General features: G+C 49.0%; 1 protein-coding gene, 1 long non-coding RNA gene and 4 other non-coding genes across 6 annotated transcripts; 5 read left to right on the top strand and 1 right to left on the bottom strand.

The window, feature by feature from the left end:
- Nucleotides 1–162: 162 nt before the first annotated feature.
- Nucleotides 163–5,500, bottom strand: RAB42 (RAB42, member RAS oncogene family). The gene is made up of 2 exons (XM_070384128.1): nt 2,273–5,500; nt 163–1,625 (listed from the first exon to the last, which is right to left on the bottom strand). Exons 1-2 carry the CDS (start codon nt 2,734–2,736, stop codon nt 1,202–1,204), a joined length of 888 nt encoding a protein of 295 aa, XP_070240229.1. The 5' UTR covers nt 2,737–5,500; the 3' UTR covers nt 163–1,201.
- A 4,930-nt stretch (nt 5,501–10,430) lies between these two features.
- Nucleotides 10,431–13,262, top strand: LOC102284699 (uncharacterized). The gene is made up of 6 exons (XR_314882.2): nt 10,431–10,744; nt 11,175–11,219; nt 11,767–11,856; nt 12,142–12,228; nt 12,548–12,596; nt 13,144–13,262. It is a non-coding gene; the product is annotated as an uncharacterized lncRNA (long non-coding RNA).
- On the top strand, nt 11,284–11,418 carry LOC138985009 (small nucleolar RNA SNORA16B/SNORA16A family). The gene has a single exon (XR_011462247.1). It is a non-coding gene; the product is annotated as a small nucleolar RNA SNORA16B/SNORA16A family (small nucleolar RNA).
- Nucleotides 11,906–12,036, top strand: LOC138985015 (small nucleolar RNA SNORA44). Its single transcript, XR_011462253.1, has one exon. It is a non-coding gene; the product is annotated as a small nucleolar RNA SNORA44 (small nucleolar RNA).
- Nucleotides 12,256–12,381, top strand: LOC138985023 (small nucleolar RNA SNORA61). Its single transcript, XR_011462259.1, has one exon. It is a non-coding gene; the product is annotated as a small nucleolar RNA SNORA61 (small nucleolar RNA).
- On the top strand, nt 12,999–13,072 carry LOC138985041 (small nucleolar RNA SNORD99). Its single transcript, XR_011462277.1, has one exon. It is a non-coding gene; the product is annotated as a small nucleolar RNA SNORD99 (small nucleolar RNA).
- Nucleotides 13,263–13,654: the final 392 nt, after the last annotated feature.

The following is a 13,654-nucleotide window of genomic DNA, read 5'->3' as shown; positions in this document are numbered from 1 at the left end:
TTCCAAGGGTGCAGACTTTTTTTTTCCCCTTGTATTTGTGTGCAGACCTTTATTAGGAAATTCTTTCTTAAAAAAATATTTACTTGGCTGCACCGAGTCTTAATTGTGGCACTCAGGATCTTCGATCTTTATTGCAGCATGTGGGATCTAGTTCTCTGAGCAGGGGTCGAAACCAGGCCCCCTGCATCAGAAGCTCAGCGTCTTAGCCACTGAACCACCAGGGAAGTCCCTATTAGAAGATTCTTGAGACCAATACCTGCTTGGGGGGGAGGAAGGGAAGAAAGCAGGATTGAGCAGAATTTAGCTGTGATGCTGTCCTAACAGTGGCCTCGACCCCATGGAGAATGATGAAGATGGGTGTTTCCTTCAGAGTTGAGGCAAGAAGGCCAGGCCTTTGAACACTCCCCCACCGCCCCCAACAGATCTGATACATTGATGCTGGACTGTGGGCTGCCCCAGATGAGCAGGCAGTTCCCAGAGACAGCAGCCTGGGCTCCGCCACCACATTAGCACTCCCAGCAGCTAGGAGCTTTGGTGGGGAGGAGGCCATGGGTTCTTCAGCCCTGAGGGGAGATTTTGGTGGCTAACCAACAGTGTCCACCACGCGCCCAGCCAGAGAGCTGTTCATATTCATCCCTGCCTCTCCGATCCATTTTGGCTGTGATTTGGCAGCAATCAGGGTTTTAGGACACGCTTTCTCATCCAAGCCTGAAGACCTGGCTCGGCCTGAAAGCCCCTGCCCCCCTCCTCGCCTGTGTAGCAGCGTCCACACGCTGAGCAGCTCGGCATCCGAGCCCAGGGACACTACCTGAAACGGCCACATCCTAGCCAAGAGAGGAAAGAGCAGCCGCGATGACAGTTCTTGCTATTCGATTCTCACCATTCGGGAGGCTCTGGCTGTGGCTGAGCAGAGCACATCCATGATCTCAGTCATGCCCACAACCCCCCACGAGTGGGGTCTGTTATGCGCTCCTCTGACCACAGAGGAAACAGGCTCCAGGACAGGAAGCTGCGCACCTGGCCTCTCAGACCTTTCTGGTGGAAAAGGGGCTGAGCTCTGAGACCCCAAAATCCAGGAGGCATGACTGTGCCAGGATATGGTTTGTAATAACTGTCTGAATAGATTCTGCCATTTGGCCTCCAGAGAGATACGAACACTCCCCATCCCACCAGCACTGCTTTAACCCTTTCCCTCCTAGAGTCAACACCTGCATGGGCCCGGGTGCTGCATCCTGCTGGGCAGCCTGGAGATCTGGGTGTTCTGGATGAGCCGCACACCCCCCCAGTCCTCCTCCAGTTTGATGGCCCCTTGCCACAAGGCCTGCTGGATGGTGTTGGCAAGGGTGTCAAAGGCCAGGTCCACATTGCAGTTACTTTTGGCGGAGGTCTCCATAAAGCCGATGCCCAAGGAGGCAGCCAGCTCCTCCGCCTCCTGGGTTGAGACACAACGGGCACTCTGCAGGTCACTCTTGTGGCCAATCAGCAGGAAGATCGCCTTGTCAGGGCCCTGAGTGGCCATGACCTCCTGATGCCAGTCTAGAATGTGTTCAAAGGACTTCCTGTTTGTCACATCAAAGACCAGCAGGACACCCACCACATTCCGGTAAAAGGACCTGGTGATGCACCTGGTGAAGGGAGTAAGGTGGGAGAGGGTTATGCCTTCAGCACACCGGGCCCTGCGTCCTCCTCCATCCAGTGACTGCCTCACACCCCAATTTCAGCTCATCTCACACTGCTCTCTGCTTCCCTTTTTCCCCGGGTCTGTGTCTCTCCCAAGTTACTGTGTGTTCCTCAGTCAGGGAGCAGTTTGATTCCCATACTCTCCTGACCATTCCTGGAGAAAACCTGATGTTTTCCTGATTGCAGGTTTCCCCATTTCTCTCCCTGGCAAACTCCTACGCATCCTTCACAGCCAACACAAATTTCTCTTCTTTCCACTTCTCCCTGACACCTCCCTCTCTGCGCTTCTGTGGGCCCTCTCAGCACCCAGGTCATTCATCCCTCTAGGTTTCAGTGTCGAATATTCCACTGGGGCCGGCCGGGCCAGGTCTCAGGCATCAAGCTCAGGGGCTCAGCCCACCAGCTGTTATTTGTAGGATGAATGACTCAAGCGTGAAGGACCCGGGCCCGGGGCAGGGACCCCCAGATCCTACTTGGGCCACTGAGGGCGGTGACTCTGAAGGATCCCCATGGTCACCCCGCCCCAACCAGAAACCCCTCACCCCAAACCCTTCTCGTCCCTCCCCCGGCCCACCTTCCACCCACCGCGCACCTGAAGCGCTCCTGGCCCGCCGTGTCCCAGAGCTGCAGCTTGACGCGCGGCCCAGCCTGAAGCTGCACAGTGCGGGTATAGAACTCGACGCCCACCGTGGGCGCCGACTCGAGCTCCAGCTCGGGCTCGGGGATCCCGGGGGCGCCCCTCATGTAGCACCGCAGCAGCGACGTCTTGCCCACGGCCGCGTCCCCCAGCAGCGCGATCCGAAACTGGTAGCGGCAGCCCCCGCCTCCATGGCCAGCGTGTCGCCTCCCGAGACCCGGCGGCCAACTGTGCGATCCTGCCTCCACCCCCACAGCCACGCCCCCGCCCCTGCAGCCACGCCCCCGCCCCGTCTCTGGGCCCCGCCCCCCGCCTCCAGGAGGCCCCAGAGACACCCAGACCCGGGCCTGGAGAACCTGGGGCGTCTTCAGCAACGCCGAACCGGATGCCGAGGAAGCCACCCGGCCCGGTGGAAACATCTGGACAAGTCACTTCCTTGCTCCGAGCCTCAGTTTTCTCCTCTGTAGAATGGAGATAATAATCTCTACCTCAAGGAAGAAGAGATTAAACTAGATAATGTGGGGAGGAGGGCTACAGAGGACCGATCACCACACCCAACCTGCACTGGCCTGAGACTAACAGCGCCAGAGCAACCACTTCGTTCACTCTTTGAGGTGGTTTCCCTTTGCAGCCCCAACTGTCTGTTAGTCCCCCCGTTGCGCCCCTGCTGCTGGACCTGGAGAAAGTTGATGGTTTATAGATGCACTTTTCTCACCCAGATGCCCCTTTCCTGGAGCCCTACTGGCCCTGGCCTAGAGCTTCCGGCTCAGTGTTCAGGTTCAACGGTTCAGCAGGCCCCACTGCTTCCCCGCTGCCTGCCTGTGCTGGGCCCCAGGGTCCAGAGAGAGACTTGGACACAGTCAGGTAGAGGGGGCAGGGTAGACAGACAACTGAGAGTACAGTTGGCTTGTGGACTGTACAACTAATGTTTATGAGATGAGATGGTCAGTTTCTTATGCTTTGGGACAGCAACCCTCTGAGAAGGCTATAGTGTGCCCATTTTAGAGTTCAGGAGACCGAGGCTCAGATGTGTGGCTTGTCACACATCTGACTTGTGTGGTTTACCCTTGATGCCAAAGAAGGGGACTGGAAAGCAATTTCCCAAAGGACCAGGACAAAGTGGGTTGGGGCAAGGGTAAGGCAGATGCTCCGGCATTCAAGATCTCCACTCTTTCCAATCGGGTCTTCTGAACACCCAGGACATCAAGGCTCAAGGTTGGTCCCAAACAGCTTGTCTGCTGGTTTAATCCCACTAACCCACAGTGGGTGGATGTTGCAGTTTAACAGGTTGGCAGTGGGAAGCAGTTCTCACTAAGGCAAACCATCATATCATCACATTTCCTCCATATACAACCTGTGAGTAGATGTTGCACAGAGTCGGACATGACTGAAGCGACTTAGCAGCAGTAGCAGCAGCAACACAGTTAAGTAACCAGCCCAATATCACTCAGCACAGAAGACAAAGTAGTGGCCAAATTTGTTTCTGGCTGGACAATTTGGGGACCTGGGAAGGCCCAGGTTTCCTAAATAAATCAGTGAGAAGCCATTTTGTTAAGCCTCCTAGTAACTCTGCCCTTCGGTCACTGCACTAGCCTGAAGGGGCCCAAGTCTCTGCTCACCCCCACTCCAGGAGAGAAAGAGGAAAATCAGGTAGGGTGTGTATGTTGGGGGAGGACTCCTCCCTGCCAGTTCTGTCCAAACCAGGAGAGTCTGCCCCAGTGCCACCTGCCCCTCTGAGGTTTCCATCAGGATGTTCTCATCACCTTGCTCTGTTCAGCTGGAAAAACAGTTTCTGCATCAGGCCTGTGCAGAACCGTTTCCCCCCATTCCACCCTCTCTCTTCTTTACCCACCACTGTTGCTCCAGCTGTGCAGAACATCTTTCCTCTTATTAGCCCAATGCCAAGAACACTCCCTTTCTGCTCTTCAAAGGGTAACTAACCCCAATTTTAGGCCTCAGGTTAGATCTGTGTCTTCAAGAAGCCCCTCATTGACTGGCTAGTGAGGTCACAGGCCCTTTTGTCCTTTGTGATGTCTGTCTCCCTTCTAGGCTCAGGCCCCTTGAGGACAAGGACCAGAGGCTGTATCCTCAGTGCTTGGCTCAGTAAATATTTATGGTTGTATGAATGAAAAAAAGTGGATGTGCTATTCATTTATTCATTCACTCATTATTCATTCAAATACCACAACAGAGTTGGACTCAGGGAGCCACGGGGTCAGAAAAGACCTCTTGGAAAAGCTGAAGCTGAAGCTGGGTCTCCAAGGACAGTGGAAGCTGGGGAGGTAAGCGAGGAAGGGTACTCAGGCAGAGGCAGTGGGTGAAGGCAGACAGGCATGGGACAGCTTGAAAGGGAGTCTGAACCCAGACATCCCAGAAGCCTCTGTGGTCAGCATGTGGGCAGAGTGCGCTGTCAGCATCAGACTCCTGAACTTCCCCTCCTGGATGTGCCTGCTGTGGGCTGGGTCACGCGTCTGCCCCTGACTGCACCTGGCGCTGGAATCCAGTTGTCAGCTGACTTTGTCATAGACTGCCTGTGTGACTCGCCAGGGGGCGAGCCCTTTCTCCTCCCCAGCCCTGCTTCCCTTCTGCGAAGTGAGACAAATCATGGCGTCCTCCTCTCAGGGCAGTCCTGGGGTAACTGTGTGTCATAGCAGGTGTATATTTGCGTTAGACCGATCTTAGTGTTTTCTTTTTCCTTTGTTTTATTTTGTAATTAATGAATCTTATAATTGGAATATAATTGCTTGACAGTGTTGTGTTTCTGCTGTGCAGCAAAGTGTATCAGCTCTGTGTATACATCTATGCCCTCCCTCCTCCATCTCACCCCTCTAGGTCATCACAGAGCAACCAGCTGAGCTCCCCGTGCTACACAGCAGGTTCCCACTGGCTATCAGATCTTAGTTTTATTTTATTTCTTTAATTTTTAAAATTTATTTATTTATTGGCTGCTCTGGGTCTCTGTTGCTGCTTGGGCTTTCTCTAGTTTCTGTGAGCAGGGGCTACTCTTCGTTGCAGTGTGTGGGCTTCTCATTGGAGTGGTTTCTCTTGTTGCACACTATGGGTTCTAGGACGTGTGGACTTCAGCAGTTGTGCCACGGAGGCCTAGCTGCTCTGCCACATGTGGGATCCTCCTAGACCAGGGATCAGGTAATGAAAGCAAAGAGGAGGAGCCAAATCACCTGTGGCTTCAGAGGCCAACACATTTATTCCAAATGTGTTGAGAAGTCAGTGATTGTGGGGCAGGTGAATTACATGATCTGAATTTTCTCTTGCTTACTTCTTTGTTTTTAGCATCTTTATTAAAATGTAATTGATACAGAGTAAACTGCACATATTAAAAATGTACAATATGCATTTTGACATAAGTGTACATCCCCAAAGCCACCATAATTGAGATAATGAACATCTATTATTCTCAAAAGTTTCTCCATGTCCTTCTTTAATTCTTCTCTCCTGACCTCCTCTCCCAGACAACCACCAATCTGCTTTCTGCCACTAAAGATTAATTTGTATTTTCTAGAATCTTTATCATACAGCATATAGTCTGGCTTCCTTCACTCAACATGATAGTACTTCACTGTATTAACATACCACAATTTGTTTATCCAATCCTTGTTGAAGGACATTTGTGTTATATTCAGTCTTTGGCTATTACAAACACAACTGCTGTGAACATTCATATTCAAGTCTTCGTGTGGATGCATGCTTTCCATTTCTCTTGGGAAATACCTAGTACTGCAACGGCTGGGTCAGGTAGTAGGTGCATTTTTACTTATTTAAAAACTGCAAAATCGTTTTCCAAAGTGGTTGCACCATTTTACAGTCCTGAATATCGTATGAAATTTCCACGTGCTCTACTTGTCCGTCGTTGCTTGACTTTGTCAATCTTTTTAACTTTTTAACTTTTAGCCCTTCCACTGTGTTTGTAGTGTTATGATATTGAGCGTCATTCATGTGTTTATTTGCCATCTGTTTATCTTCTTTGGTGAGGTGTCTTTCAAATTTTGTGCCCCCCCCTTCTTTTCCCCCTTTTTAAAAATGGAGTGATTTTACTCTTTGCTGTTGAGTTTTAAGGGCCATTTATTTGCTTATAGGTTTCTCATCGTGGTGGCTTCTCTTGTTGCACAGCACAGGTTCTAGCTCAGGCTTCAGTAGCTGCAGCACGTGGGTTCCATAGGTGTGGCTCACACAGGTTTCAGAGCGCAGGCTCAGTAATTGTGGCCCACAGGCCTAGCTGTTCAGCGTCATGGGGGATCCTCCTGGACCAGGGACGGAATCCGTGTTCCCTGCACTGGCAGGCAGATTCCTAACCGCTGGACCACCAGGGTGGTTCCTTAAGAGTTCTTTATGTTTTAGATGCAAGACTCCTATTCAGTGCATGTTTTGCAACTATTCTCTCCCAATTTGTCTCTTATTAAAATATATAATGGAAATTTTAAAAAAATTATTTATTTGGCTGTCTGAATATTGGGCATCTCAGGTGGCTCAGTGGTAAAGAACCCATTTGCCAATATAGGAGATGCAGGAAACAGGGATTCAACCCTGGAGGACCACAGCAGCCCACTCTAGTGGCTCAGACTGTGGCTCAGATCATGACCTTATTGCCAAATTCAGACTTAAATTGAAGAAAGTGGGGAAAACCACTAGACCATTCGGGTATGACCTAAATCAAATCCCTTATGATTATACAGTGGAAGTGAGAAATAGATTTAAGGGCCTAGATCTGATAGATAGAGTGCCTGATGAACTATGGAATGAGGTTCGTGACATTGTACAGGAGACAGGGATCAACATCATCCCCATGGAAAAGAAATGCAAAAAAGCAAAATGGCTGTCTGAGGAGGCCTTACAAATAGCTATGAAAAGAAGAGAAGTGAAAAGCAAAGGAGAAAAGGAAAGATATTCCCATTTGAATGTAGAGTTCCAAAGAATAGCAAGGAGAGAAGAAAGGCTTCCTCAGTGATCAATGCAAAGAAATAGAGGGAAACAACAGAATGGGAAAGACTAGAGATCTCTTCAAGAAAATTAGAGATACCAAGGGAACATTTCATGCAAAGATGGGCTCGATAAAGGACAGAAATGGTATGGACCTAACAGAAGCTGAAGATATTAAGAAGAGGTGGCAAGAATACCCAGAAGAATTGTACAAAAAAGAGCTTCACAACCCAGATAATCACGATGATGTGATCACTGACCTAGAGCCAGACATCCTGGAATGGGAAGTCAAGTGGGCCTTAGAAAGCATCACTAAGAACAAAGCTAGTGGAGGTGATGGAATTCCAGTTGAGCTATTCCAAATCCTGAAAGATGATGCTGTGAAAGTGCTGCACTCAATATGCCAGCACATTTGGAAAACTCAGGAAAACTCCAGGCCACAGGACTGGAAAAGGTCAGTTTTCATTCCAATCCCAAAGAAAGGCAATGCCAAAGAATGCTCAAACTACCGCACAATTGCACTCATCTCACACGCTAGTAAAGTAATGCTCAAAATTCTCCAAGCCAGGCTTCAGCAATACGTGAACCGTGAACTTCCTGATGTTCAAGCTGGTTTTAGAAAAGGCAGAGGAACCAGAGATCAAATTGCCAACATCCGCTGGATCATGGAAAAAGCAAGAGAGTTCCAGAAAAACATCTATTTCTGCTTTATTGACTGTGCCAAAGCCTTTGACTGTGTGGATCACAATAAACTGTGGAAAATGCTGAAAGAGATGGGAATACCAGACCACCTGACCTGCCACTTGAGAAACCTGTATGCAGGTCAGGAAGCAACAGTTAGAACTGGACATGGAACAAAAGACTGGTTCCAAATAGGAAAAGGAGTATGTCAAGGCTGTATATTGTCACCCTGCTTATTTAACTTATATGCAGAGTACATCATGAGAAACGCTGGGCTGGAAGAAACACTAGCTAGAATCAAGATTGCTGGGAGAAATATCAATAACCTCAGATATGCAGATGACACCACCCTTATGGCAGAAAGTGAAGAGGAACTAAAAAGCCTCTTGATGAAAGTGAAAGAGGAGAGTGAAAAAGTTGGCTTAAAGCTCCACATTCAGAAAACGAAGATCATGGCATCTGGTCCCATCACTTCATGGCAAATAGATGGGGAAACAGTGGAAACAGTGTCAGACTTTATTTTGGGGGGCTCCAAAATCACTACAGATGGTGACTGCAGCCATGAAATTAAAAGACACTTACTCCTTGGAAGGAAAGTTATGACCAAACTAGATAATATATGGAGAAGGCAATGGCACCCCAGTCCAGTACTCTTGCCTGGAAAATCCCATGGATGGAGGAGCCTGGTAAGCTGCAGTCCATGGGGTCGCACAGAGTCGGACATGACTGAGTGACTTCACTTTCCCTTTTCACTTTCATGCATTGGAGAAGGAAATGGCAACCCACTCCAGTGTTCTTGCCTGGAGAATCCCAGGCACGGGGAAGCCTGGTGGGCTGCTGTCTATGGGGTCGCAGAGAGTCGGACACGACTGAAGTGACTTAGCAGCAGCAGATAGTATATTGAAAAGCAGAGTTATTACTTTGCCAACAAAGGTCCGTCTAGTCAAGGCAATGGTTTTTCCAGTGGTCACGTATGGATGTGAGAGTTGGACTGTGAAGAAAGCTGAGCGCCAAAGAATTGATGCTTTTGAACTGTGGTGTTGGAGAAGACTCTTGAGAGTCCCTTGGACTGCAAGGAGATCCAACCAGTCCATTCTAAAGGAGATCAGTCTGGGTGTTCATTGGAAGGACTGATGCTGAAGCTGAAACTCCAGTACTTTGGCCACCTCATGCGAAGAGTTGACTCATTAGAAAAGACCCTGATGCTCGGAGGGATTGCGAGCAGGAGGAGAAGGGGATGACAGAGGATGAGATGGCTGGATGGCATCACTGACTCGATGGACATGAGTTTGAGTGAACTCCGGGAGTTGGTGATGGACAAGGAGGCCTGGCGTGCTATGATTCATGGGGTCACAAAGAGTCAGACACAACTGAGCAACTGAACTGAACTGATGGTGACTTATAGTATCCATCTTATTTCCTTTTATTAGGAATCTGGAGAAGGAAATGGCAACCCACTCCAGTGTTCTTGCCTGGAGAATCCTGTGGACGGAGGACCCTGGTGGGCTGCCGTCTGTGGGGTCGCAGAGTCAGACACGACTGAAGCGACTGAGCATGCATGCATGCTAGTATTCTTGCCTGGAAAACCCCATGGACAGAGGAGCCTGGGTCAGAGCTGGTTGAGCGTGGACGCCTGGGTATTAGTTGCCACAGGTGGAATCTTTAGTTGCAGCATGTGGGATCTAGTTCCTTGACCCCGGATGGAAACTGGGGTCCCTGCATTCAGGTCTCAGAGTCCCACTACTTTTTTTTTTTTTTTTATGTTGATGCTTATTCATTCTATGGATAAAACTTGTATGTGGCACAGTGATTATGAGCGTGGCGTATGGGGTGAACCTCCTCATTTCACGTCTTAACTCGCTTGCTATCTGCGTAAGCCATTTCTGTTTCCTTATCTGTGAAAGAGGCATAATTGTAATTCCCATACACAGGGTTATTTTGAAAACTAGCTGAGATAATCGAGCATAATGTACTCAGTAAGCACTCAGTAGTTTTTTTTAATCTATTAGCCGAAGACATAAGCCCGAACAAACAATGCATTCTTTTAATGAGCTCTGTAATCAGTCACCTCTTCCTTTTGAAAAGGAAGCCCGCCCCCAGATCTCTCCGCCGAAATACTGCTCAGTCTTTGCTCCGCGACGTGCTCTCAGGCGGTTTGAACCAAAACCGCTGGCTCAGTTCACTGGGTTAAAGGTTAACTTCCCGATTTTGAAAGTCGGTGATATTTTTGAGATCCGTCCTGGGTTACTGGATGTTCACTGAGTGCTGAATGATGGCGGAGGAATCTCTTCGAATCCTGAAGAAATCACTTACACAAGGTTCCTCCAACCGAGTAAAAAGGGTCCCACACGACACGCGATTGGGACTGCGAGTCAGACACTCGGCCGCTCGCCAGAGGCGAGCGAACTACAACTCCCATCATTCCGCGCGGCGCGCTGCTCCAATCGTCAGGCACAACTGCGAGGGGCGGGGCCCATATAAACCCCTTCCTGTCTCACAAGCGTCCTTTTACCCGGCAGCCGCGCGTCGGTCGTCTTGTCCGTCTTGGGTTCTCTGTCTGCAGTGGTCCACACCCATCCTCCGCCATACCCGGCCTTAGCCTGGCTGCCACGGGCGCCGCACCTGCCGGGGCTGCCTCTAGAGGCGGCAAGATGTTGAGCGCGGCACGGAGGATCCAGGCCTACTGGCCTAGTCGGGCCGAGAGCCGGAAGGCCACGTGGTTCTCAGGCGCAGTGGAAGAAGCCGGACCCTGTGTGGGCCACGCCCTGCTCCACGCGCAGGCCCTCGCGGCCCTGTGCTCCGGTGTGACGGGTGAGTAACATGGGCAGGCGGTCGGGTGTACGGCGTTTCTGGGACTGAGTGGTTTAAGTTAGGGGAGACCACGTGCTGGGGTCAGCCAGACCTTGAATAGGCCTGTGACAGTTGCTCCGTGACCTTGGGCATGTTAACTTACCTACCTTCTCCTAAATTATCTGGCTGCACAACACATGATAAGGAAGTCACCCTGGTGGATATAAGGATAAGGTTTTTTGGAGGACAGGCTATAGTCATTCAGATCCTATTTTGAACCCCAAGGTTGTCACTTTCTCCACTGATAGGGGACTTTGGCAAATAACAAGTCTAAATCTGATGTAAGACGGGGTTGAGGAAACGATCCTGTGAAGATAAAATGAGACAAACCACTGGCACATAGTAAAAGAAGGTGGTGATCAGAACCTATAGGATGTCTGTTCTCTTTTAGTTTCCAGAATGTCCCAGTAGATGAGTCCTGACACACAGGATTTAGGTGAGTCTGAGGGTTGCAGTGTTGGTTCTGCCCTGTGACCTAGGTTCCCCACCCGCCCCGCCCCCGTGGCCCTTATCGAAGCTGCAGCTGCTTCCATATAGCTGCTGTGGTCAAAAAGGAGCCCAAAGTGACAGTTTTCCTTGACGGTCGCCGTTCTGTTTGCTGTAACTGATCTGCAACATTTCTGGAAAAGACAGTTCCCATTGTACTTGCCATTTCTCAGGTACAACCAGAGACCTTTATTAAAACTGACAACGTTTTCAGAGGCTACCGGAAGTGTTCCATTGATGGGGTCTTACATGCAAGAATAAGGCTTTTGAGAAGTGGCTGGCAGAGGCCAAGAACCAGTATGCAGATGCAGATATGGGTGGGTTAGATAGCTGTGCTGGGGAAATCCAGGGGCAAGTGGTGCAGATTGTGGTCATGCTTTGGGTCTTTGCCCTGAAAAGCTTAAGGCATCAGCCCAAAGGCAAGTCAAAAACCTTGTTCTGAAAACCAGATGAATGGAACAAGTAGGTCATTCAGGACAATGCTGTTCTCATTTTAGTTGTGCCAGAAGATTCCAGGATGACTGAAGCTAACCTTTCTGGTGAGTGAAGAGGACGTGACAGGGATGGAACGCAAGCCTCAGGACCCGGTAGGTTCTCTGTGAAGAGGTAATTTGGGAGCTGCCTGGGGGGTCAGTACAGCATGTTTCCAAGGGCTGTGGCTTGTTGTGGCCATGGGATCTCCAACTGCATGCGAGAGCAACGTGGAGAGACTTTGACAGCACAGGTCAGCGTAATACCTGCAGCTGCCACTCGCCTTTCCTATAATTTCTCAGGATTTGGGCTGGAAGTCTTCCACTTGAATCCGTGTTTCCATCAAAATCACATTCTGTGTACATTAGATTTTTGGTTAGAGCTTCCACACTCTTTTGCAGGTTGCCCCCCGTTTTTTAACTGGCAGTGCCTGACACTGAAGTAACTGAAAATACCACCTTGTCACTGGAGCCGTCCTTTAGAATAAGGTAAAGTTGGGTATTGGAGACAGGCTGACCCTCCAGTTCCCTTTCCCATCGGATCTAAACCCTGGTCTTGGTGGTCGTAAAAGGAGGAATAGCAGTACTGAAACTCTGCTCGTGGTGTGTGCTGTACAGCATGTGGGCTAGTTTCGGACAAGGTTGAATTCTCTTGGAACTTTTCTCCACCCCTTAAAATGGGATAATCTTAAACGGAGACTGTGTGAAACTGGCAGTTGTATAGTAATTGCTGGCTAATATCTTTGTATTTGGGAGGGATATACCAGTAGTTTTCTTGCTTCCTGATTGGTATTTTTCTCCCCCTAAGACCTGTTGCCAGTAAAGCTGTCTTCATCTGTGCGGATCTACAGAGTTGGGTGAGTTGAAATAGCTGAAGCTTTATCACAACTTCCTACTTAGCTTGTTAGGACTCTAAACAGTGTGGCCAATAGAGAGATACTCAGTGTGTAAAAGTCTTTATAATGTATCATTAACATCTGGCTTTCCTTGGAAGCTGTATTTATTGGCTATTCAGAACCAGATGACAAAAAATGTTTATTTTGTGACTCGGTCTGCTAGACTTGGCCTGCACCAAGGCCAAAGAGCACATCCAGAGAGTAGAATGCAGCAGCTTTAAGTCTCCACCTTGAGACTGAGGCCTGACTGCTGCTCATGCCCAGTGGTTTTGGGTAACCATGGAGCCACCCAGCCCTCTGAGTGGGAGACAATTGGGTAGAAACAGGCAGTTCTGTCTAGCTCGGTATTTTTTTCACACTGTGACTGGTCTAGGATGAAACCTAATCTGAGTGGACATCTGTGGATGATAAATGCGGATATGGGACTGAGACCAGCTCTTAAGAAAACCTGGAGGGGCACTGATTAATTGGGGCGTTACTAACACACTGGCTTATACTTCCTTTTCAGGAGAGAACCAAAAAGGCAAATGAAGAGACCAGGGATGCATTCAGGTGGAAATCGCTGTTTTGTTTTTGGTGATGCTGCTACTTGGCATATAAATGACCAATAAAAGACTCATGGATGTATATTTGTGTCAGTTTCTTGATGTTTTCAATTTATTCCTTATTCTCATTTAAATATTCCTTAAAACCCAGGATGAATTAAGAGTCTCAATCTCTGACAATTGATCTCTCAGAAAGTGATAAAATGGATCAGTTCTATAATTGCAATTATATTACTCTTGCTGAGTGAGAATTCAGGCTGAGCCCAAGACTGGTGCTTAATGATCTTTAAAGGTTACATACTCTGCCACTCCTCAGGTCTACACATAAAAATAACTAGGGAAGCAATCCTTGGCATAATCCCAGGCATTTCAGGAGGGCCCTGGTAAATGGGATTTCCTATTTGGAAAATATAGCAGAGATGTGACAGTCATCAAGATCTGGTTTGGTGATGATTGATAATCTCACAGGCTAGC

Source organism: Bos mutus, chromosome 2 (assembly GCF_027580195.1).
Source record: "Bos mutus isolate GX-2022 chromosome 2, NWIPB_WYAK_1.1, whole genome shotgun sequence".
Taxonomy (NCBI): Eukaryota; Metazoa; Chordata; class Mammalia; order Artiodactyla; family Bovidae; genus Bos; species Bos mutus.
This window is presented reverse-complemented; position numbering and strand designations above follow the sequence as displayed.

Excerpts from the sequence above, each read along its gene's own strand:
- RAB42 (XM_070384128.1), bottom strand. The coding sequence starts at position 2,736 with ATGTTTCCACCGGGCCGGGTGGCTTCCTCGGCATCCGGTTCGGCGTTG. Across the intron at positions 1,626-2,272 it reads GCGGGCCAGGAGCGCTTCAG|GTGCATCACCAGGTCCTTTT; the intron begins GTGCGCGGTGGG and ends TCCCTTCACCAG.